The 9,549-nt window shown below is 33.3% G+C and overlaps 1 protein-coding gene across 1 annotated transcript; it reads left to right on the top strand.

Moving 5' to 3' along the window:
- Positions 1–5,866: 5,866 nt before the first annotated feature.
- LOC112503501 (cysteine-rich receptor-like protein kinase 15) lies at positions 5,867–9,341 on the top strand. The gene is made up of 7 exons (XM_025107531.1): positions 5,867–6,686; positions 7,463–7,597; positions 7,694–7,821; positions 7,933–8,143; positions 8,253–8,490; positions 8,705–8,855; positions 8,958–9,341. Exons 1-7 carry the CDS (start codon positions 5,867–5,869, stop codon positions 9,339–9,341), a joined length of 2,067 nt encoding a protein of 688 aa, XP_024963299.1.
- The last annotated feature ends 208 nt before the right edge of the window (positions 9,342–9,549 follow it).

Raw genomic sequence — 9,549 nt, 5'->3', positions numbered from 1 at the left:
ATATATATATATATATATATATGGAAAAGTTCATTTCAGGAGTGATAATAATTTGACAAGTAAATAAGTATTTTTAGCCCTTCATCTGGTCAACATTTACGGCTTTGACCATGAAGTATTGGATAATTCCTCATATGGTATTCGAAAAATAGAGAGATATTTTCGTAATTTTTACAAATATAGGTGACAAACATATTCACATATGAACATCTCATTAATTAGTTCACGTATGAACTATTTAACTGATTCATATATGAAGCTCATAATTAATACAAAACATCTAAACTAATCAAACCAAAACTCATTTTTTTTGTGGTTTGGCAATCTTGGCCGTTCATTTCAATCCTTACGGTATGAAAAAAAATCTCAAACCACAACTTATTGTCTCGTATGTTTAAAAAAATGCTAACACCATCCAAACTGAGCCACAAACATTCTAGATGGTTTGGTTCCATCCTGTAAAGCCATTGAGAATTTTTCTGACTATTTTTCATGACTTTTGCGATTAGTCGAGCGTCGAAAAGCGTACGTAAGCTGACGTAGATGCTCATGATTAAAAAAACATTCCTAAAAAAGTTGTTTAAAAAACTGAAAATAGAAAACTTCAAATCCACATTTTCTTTACTAACAATGATATTTGGACGTAGAAGTGCTTATGGGTTGGGTTGATCCGGTTGGAGACATTTAAACAACCCAACTCAATGTTTACGGTTTGAAAAATCTTAACCCAACCCAACCCAAACCGTATGGGTTGGTCCGGTTGATAATTTGTTACATTAAAATATTTTTCTAACCTTAAATATGTCATTTCTCTACTCATAATTTATTTTTCATCTTCAACGATTTGATACGGCTTATCCATACTTCTTAAATCTTACGTATATCACATTCAATTAATTTACATATATATGTTCACGGTTACTGAACATATATACGAAAGAGTTACATAGAGATGGAGAATAGATTGAAAATATGTGTATATAAAGAGAGTATGTGATAGTCTAATTGTCTAATGTATATATTAATAGAAACTCAATAATCACATTAAATCCAAAAAAACACAAAGATATCGGGTTTATCGGGTTGGATTCAGATAATAGTAACCTAATTTCAAACCAACACCTACAGTTTAAAAAATTTACAACTCGTTTAGACATCGAATTACTTCAAGTTGAATTATTTCGTGTTAGATTAGACCGAGTTGGTCGGGTTTTTGAGCACCCCAACTTAGACGTGCACTAAATGCAATTTCCACATTGACTCAAACCAAATGATGACAATATTTAAGATTGACCTATATAAATTGTTGGTATCAACCAACAAAAGTAATGGATTTTGATTTTTTTTCCCGAAAATTTTGGTGATTGTGATTGTCTTATTAACAATTTTGTTTTAATAAGAGTCTTTTAGGTGTCGTTTGTTTTTTAAGAGGTGCTGAAATTTGAAGTCTTATTTCACTTATGATTAATAAGAGGTGGTGCTGAAGTATGAAATCTGAATCAGAAAAATTGTTTGTTTTTGTAAACTAATAAATGTCTGAATTTATTTAGTTTGTCTATTTTACCCATTAGAAAAGTACAATGTTGGATTTATAGATAAATTTATACAATTTCACATATTTATTCATCATTGTTATGAAATTTATATCTAAATTATTTAATTAGCATTCATTTAAACAAAAATATGCAATTGATGGTATCTAAAATATTTAAATTCTATTAAAATACATTAATTGACAGAGGTGATGATCAATTTAGTAAGGATTGACTGAAAGAAATGATAGATTAAGTTTACTTGATTGAGAAACGTCGTCGCTGAGGGTTGTTGGGAGTCTGGAGAATAAAGAGGCAAATAAGAGTTGGTTTACCTCTTATCAGATAAGAGTACAATAAGATATAAATGCCTCTAAAAACTGAACAAAAAAACAAACAATTTGAATGACCATATCTCTTAACGAATCAGACGTAAAAGACTGATAAGAGCTTTTTTTTTCTAAAAAAAAACAATACCTTATTGTTTTTATCTTTTTTTCAAATTTTCATTTATAAATAATTATATATAGAGAGAGAGAGAGACTTGATTTCATGAGACACGATTTTTACATTTGAAAATTTACAGCAAAACACTGTAAAGGTTGGAGATTCACCTTTTTTTATCTTCACAACATTTTATTATAAAGCTTCAAATGTACAAAAACAACATTGTCTCACGTGAATCCAACCCTGTATACACACACATAAGTTTAAGCAGAACATAACTTTCTCTAACAATGACGTACTAAGAAAAATGCATTTAAACAATGGCATATTTTGTACCAAAATAAAAATTTGACCCTTTTCTTAGTGAAGAGATCCTCTTGAACAGAAACGTTTTCTAGACGTCGTGATGAAACAATATCTTTAATCACTCTTACGGCTGTGTGCCTATTCTTTGAGATATTGGAACCGGAACTGGTTAGAGGGGTTCTTAAATTTTTGGAACCGGAACCGCCAAGAACCGGTTCCGGTTCCCGGTACCCGCTTTCTAAAATATTAAAATTTTGTTATTTAGAAATAAAAAATAAAACATAGTCAAAACACTAAATAAATAAGCAATAATACAAATTATACAGAATAATGGTTACAAATATTGTTTAATGATTACAAACCATAATAAACTAATAGAAAATGTTCAAAGTTTAACGATTACATAGTATAATGGTAAAGGTTCAAAGTTAAACGATTACATACTATGAATCCAAGTGAACACACAATTTGAAAAAATACGAATCATTCTATATGAAGAATTTAGATGAAGAATAAAGATGACGGCGTGCTTTCAAAATGTAAGCCTAATATAAATTTGGTATTAAAAAATAATAATTATTTTTTTATTGAAAAATACCGGGTACCCGGCGGGTAACGGTTCCAAAAAATTAAGAACCGGAACCGGAACCATTCTCAATCGGTTCCGTATTTTAGGAACCGAAACCGGAACCACTCATATCGGTTCCGGTTCTGGAACCGGCGGTTCCAAGGCGGTTCTGGTTCCATAGCCAGGTACCCGGTTCCGCTGCTCACCCCTAATCTGCCCTACTCTTTCGTTCGGCCACGAGCTCAGTCTGATTGTGTTGAGGCTCCTCCTCTACCTTTGCCAACTTCTCTCTCAACTTTGCTACGTGTAAATATACAATATTTGACAAAAATCAATAATTTGTTTGCAATGAAAAGTAATGACAAAATACATAACAATATAACCAACATACCTTCGCTGGTAATCCAATATTGTATAATCTCCTGTCGCTACTGTACATTAATCGGTCATAGCATAAGAAGGATCTTGCAAGGTCCCGAAACCAAAACGACGACCCTTCTTCCGTCCTGCGACACTCTGCTCCGAATAAGATTCTTTATGACTTAATAAGACTCAATAACATCAATGGTGACTCATTACCTATTTGTATATGGATACCAAACAACACAAACACACAATATAATTATCTATACATATATCCAATCGTAAACACATACATACACATGTATACATACGTATAATACAAACCGACGAATACATATAACACATACACAAATATACATATAACACATACAGATACATACATGTACATATAACATATACAAATGAGAAAATAAGAAAAATAGCCAAATCCGTCGCTAATTAGAGACGGACCAACACATACATATGACTATAATTTAATGCAGTGATTAATATATATTTGTTTCATAATTTTTTTTTGTTTCACACGTAAACGGTTCACAATGTGAACTTTTCTGGCGTGCTTGCAAAACAAAAAATACACGTACAAAGTTTCACTTCGTAAACCTAATATATATGAAACAAACATATTATGAAACAAATATATGTAACCAATACACTATATATTATACGTAGACAGAAAGAAAACATGTGAAACAAAACCTTAAGGTAGAAAATCTCATAGATCTCATAAATTTTGGAGTTCTCAGATGATCAAGTCCTATATTAATATTCAACAAAAAAAGATAATAGACTGGGAAAATGAGAACGGTACATTGGAACAACAATAATAAAACAGAGATGGAGATGATATGACAACCAAATACTACGTTCTCAAATGTTGAATTGTGGTGTTCCGTGTTCGTTTTGATATATCACACATCGATAAAAGATGATAGTTTTAAAATAAAAACGTGAGTATACTGAACGAGTAAAAAACCCCCTTAAATTTATATATCTTTAAATTAAAGAAATAACCAGGAAGTATGAGGTGATAACTACTGAGTATTATAAATAATATTTCATTTTTCTGATGTTATGATTTTTTTTGAAGTATATATAACATATTTTATATACAACAAATGCAACAAATAAACTCATACACCCTCCTCAACATTGGTGAGGTTTGAATCTCTGACCTCCTAAAAGGCAAGAGGCTTGGATTATAGAAAGAAAGAACCAACTTTTTTTTTAATGAATTTATGGTTGCACCACACATTAATGAGATAATGAAAGAGGCAAAAAGAAAGTGACATGTGAACAAGAAATGGTCAATTGGAACAAACATAAATTTATCAGACTTTTTGGCTAATATCCCTTGTTGTATATGTTGTTGATACGTGGACGACCATCGCCCACTTGATAATAATCATCAGGTATCGTAATGGGGCGGGGAATGCAATACCCATCCCCGTCTCCATTCCTGGTTTGAGCCAAGTGGGGATCACCGTTCCCAAGACTCGGTTTAACGGGGAATCCCCGTCCACGATCGGGGTGGGTGGACTGGGTTTCCCGACGGATAATAATCATGGTGCATCTCAAAATTTCCGTAACAACCAAAGGTTGCCAATATATGCAAATTATCAATTACGGGAGTATATTTATTGTTTCACGTTGTATATCACTTAACTATTATAACTGCTGATTTTTTTTATTAACTGTGAGTGTTCGGGCTAGTTTGCATACATCTCGACTAAATGGGTCCTTATAAAAACTCTGGTCTTTTATATACATATATAAATATTTTTATATTAAATGTTTTTACACATTGACAATTTGACACGTATAGTCCCTTTCATCCATAAATGAGAAACATTTTTTTTTAATTTGAATATCCAACTCGTTATACGAGTCGACTAATCTTAAAACTACCACCTACTTTATAGATAGTCTGAAGTCACTACATTTAAACCTCTATAACTATAAGTAGATTTTTATCCCCTCTTAAATACTTGCAAGTTTTATTAGAACAAGTGCATTAACATATGTGAATATTTGACAAAATGATTATTCACAATTAAAAATGTGAAAGTCGTATCTTCAAATTCAGAACACCAACTTTGACTAACCAACTAAAATCCAAAATGGGTCAAAATATAACCAATTACGTTTGTCTTTATTTTAGTTTTACGTGTCGCAATTTTATTGGTATCAAACCAAATCAATCAATATCTTTATTAACCGTAACAATTAAACTGATATCAACTTAACTGGTATTAATTATAACTGATTGTTAGTATCGTATCAAATCAAATATACAAATTTAGTTGGTAGACGATATTAAAAGTCATATACCATAATACCATCTTATTTAATTATTTATTAGTTTTTTTAAATTTTAATGTATTAGATATTAAACTTTGTAACTTTACCTCACATGTGTTACCTTTTCGTATATATGTAACTTTTTTTTATTAACCTGAATATCCAACCCGCTATGCGAGCTGACTAATCTCAGGGTAACCAGTCGTGAATTCACCGCATCTGAATCTCCATGGCTACAAGGGATTTTTATTTATTCTTAGATTCGAACCTGAGACCTCCAAACATTTTTGCTATTTTTTATTTATATAACTAATGAGACCAAACCTTCATGTTCTATTTTTGCAACACCATGTTGATCGAAACCTCAAAGTCTATTTCATTCTTAATCGTTATTATCACGATTTTTTTCGCGGTTTCGGTCTCGGGAGAATTTCGTGCCGATTGCGGTGCAGACTTCAATTTCACTAGAAACAGTGCATACGAGATAAATCGTGATGAAGCTTTTTCATCCGTGATCACCTCCGATCCCAACAACACGTACGGCTTCTACAATCGGTCTGTTGGTGAAGCCCCTGATCAAGTCAACGTGATCGCACTATGTAGAGGTGACATCGAACGAGAAGATTGTCAGAGGTGCATAAACGACTACGGTGCAAGACTACGAGAGTTTTGCCCTAACAAAAAGCAAGGAAATATAATTTACGATACGTGTATGATAAGGTACTCCGATCAGATCCTTCTGGGCAGTTCGAACATTATAGATGGATGGGATAGTGGTGAGAGTGCATGGAATCCGGAAGACAGTGAAAACGCGACGGACGTCGACCAATTTACTCAAGCGCTTGATCGATTGTGGGTACAACTAAGAGACGAGGCTTCAAGTGGCGGGTCTCTCCGTAAATACGCTTCAAACGTCACCGATGGCCCGAGGTCGACCAAGATTTACGGGCTTATGCAATGTACACCGGATATCTCGGCAACCAGGTGTTATAATTGCTTGACGAATGCAATCAATCGTACACGAAGTTGTTGTGATGGAAAACGTGGGGCAAGAGTCCTATATCTTAGTTGCAATATTAGGTATCAAGATTACCCCTTCTTTAATGCTACAGTGAGCCTTGCACCGCCATCATCGTCGCCGTTGCCCCCATCGGCGTTGCCTCCATCAGGTATATACGTTTGGCCAATATCCTTTAATTAGATTAAACACTATGCTTCACATAGTTCTAGTAGTTTTTCTGGATTTTTTAGAAAATTGGAGTTTGAAACGACAGAAAACCAGCAAGACTCGTAATTTTCTAGCAATTTTCAAGGGATTTCGTACGATTTCTTAATAAGAAATTATGGTGGTTCCAGAGCCACTTCTTAGCATGTTAAATATGAGATTTTGAACAGGGGTCCTGAAATTTTGGGGACCAAATTTACATGTGTTTAGGGTCTTTTTATTGATTTGTGTAAAACTATAGCCGACATTATTTAGATTCAAACCATTACTTATTTGGTTTTAGATTCAAATAATTAGTGGTTTAGGTTTAGTTTCAGATTGTTAATCGTTTTAGGTTTAGCCCATTTTTATTCTTAACATATATTCTCTGTTATCTTATTTATGTAATGTAATCAAAAGTTTTGGATGTAGCAGAACCTCCAAAAAGATTGAAACGTCCCTAGGTCGTTGTGAGTAAAAGCAGCCAAAAATCAATCTCTGGCCGGAAATAATATAACAAAAAAATAATAATATAGTTATTTAATTTAAATATAGTTTTTTATTATAAGATGTCACGTATAAAATTGGTTGAAAATCATTATAACGGAAGGGTAATTTTTTGATAATTTCTAAAGGTAACGTAACCCTTCAAAAATCATGTTAGAATTTGTATTGTATAGTGGATGGTGAGCGTTAGTACAATTTCAATAATGTTGTTTTTTTTTCTGATGGGGTTTTCAGGCAAGCGTAATAACACAACTATTATAGTCGTTGCTGTCGTTGGAACTGTTGGTCTTCTGATACTGGCGTTCGTCTTCTTTTGTGTCTTCATAAGAAGAAAAAGGAAGTTGGAAGAATTGCAATCAGAGAATTTGGGTGGGTTTGTTTGTTTCTTTTCGTTCATACTTTCTTACTACGAGTTAGGGTTTTCAATCCACTAATATTTCGTGAGAATGATGCCAGTTGACGAAGACATGGATCTTGACGAAATTATTACAGCCGAATCGTTGCAACGTAGCTTTGGTGATATTAGAGCAGCCACAGATGACTTCTCGGAGAACAATAAGCTTGGACAAGGTGGATTCGGTTTGGTTTATAAGGTAAACAACACACTACAAGAAATTATTCTTCTGCAATGGAATATATACTACTGAAAATGGTTTTCAGCATTAGAAGTATCATTAAATTGTTCTGGAATAAAAAATCCACAGGGTAAGTTACGAAATGGACAAGAAATAGCAGTGAAGAGGTTGTCAAAGAATTCGGGACAAGGCGAACTAGAATTCAAGAACGAGGTATTGTTACTTGCGAGGCTCCAACATCGGAATTTGGTCCGCCTCCTAGGGTTTAGCCTAGAAGGGTCCGAACGGCTTTTGATGTATGAGTTTGTACAAAATGCAAGTCTGGACCAGTTTATATTCGGTAAGTAGATTATTTCCGAAATCATACTTTAGAAGAAAATACGATAAATGGGTAGAAATTCATTGTTCTAATCATATTCTTGCGTATATACTTGATCTTAAATATATAGATCCAGTGAAGCGAGCAACTCTAGATTGGGAAACACGATACAAAATAATACAAGGTGTTGCAAGGGGACTTTTGTATCTACACGAGGATTCACGACTAAAAATAATTCATCGAGATATGAAAGCTAGTAATGTTTTACTGGATGCCGATATGAACGCTAAAATTGCAGATTTTGGTATGGCAAGGTTGTTCACATCTGAAGAAACCCAAGGCAATACCAGTCGCATTGTTGGAACCTAGTAAGTCTCACTATCCAAAAGACGTCATTAAATTTTGATTAATTAGTGTTTGATGTATAATCTGACGCAAAAAGACGGTAGTCTAGATTACGATATTCATTCCGCCTTTAATTTTCTTGCCATCACTAAATGAATAATTTGTGTTAGTGGGAAATAATAATAATGGACTTTTATTCTTGCACTAATTAATTAACCTGTACTCTAATCATACCAGTGGATACATGGCACCGGAGTATGTAATGCATGGACAATTTTCAGTTAAGTCGGATGTCTTCAGTTTTGGTGTATTGGTACTCGAAATTGTAGCGGGTCGTAAAAACCATAGTTTTCAAAACGAATCGATGATGGAAGATCTTCTTAGCCATGTAAGTGTTGAGTTTAGCTTCTTATATGTCTTTTCTTTTTCTACAACATATATTTTTCATTTTTTTAATCAATTTCTTCTTTCTGAAATTTGATTGTTTTAGGCATGGAAAAGCTGGAGAAATGGAACGAGCACAAGTTTAATTGATCCTACACTGAATGATGGTTCTAATTCCTTACGTGATATGATCAGATGCATTCACATAGGTCTATTATGTGTTCAAGAAGACGTTACAGCGAGACCAACTATGGCTTCAGTTGTTCTCATGCTTAGCAGCGTCTCTCTAACGCTCACGGTCCCTTCAGAACCTGCTTTTTTCATGCGTACATTCATAAATTCTGACAAACACTTTTACGAAGAGTACACTTCAAGTACAAATGATTCTAGATCGTTAACAACTAAATCCAGATCTTCACAACGTTCTATAGCATCTTCAGAACGATCAATAACAGATGATGTTTCTAAGAAGGACGTATATCACCGGTAATCGATATTTGTTTTTTGTATTATGATATTGCAACAATTTTTTTGAAACTATATATTATATTCTGATTGTATCTAAATAATGAACATTGAGTATATATTGGATGATTAATTTATAAAATGTTTTAATAATATACTTAAGAGTAAATTACGTTATTGGTTCCTGCGGTTTATGTGTTTTACACTCTGGGTTCGGGCTCCGGGGTTCAATT

This window comes from Cynara cardunculus, unplaced genomic scaffold (assembly GCF_001531365.2).
Source record: "Cynara cardunculus var. scolymus isolate 2C unplaced genomic scaffold, CcrdV1 Un_Scaffold_3136, whole genome shotgun sequence".
Classification (NCBI taxonomy): domain Eukaryota; kingdom Viridiplantae; phylum Streptophyta; class Magnoliopsida; order Asterales; family Asteraceae; genus Cynara; species Cynara cardunculus.
The sequence above is the reverse complement of the archived record's forward strand: the minus strand, read 5'-3'. Positions and strand labels throughout refer to the sequence as shown.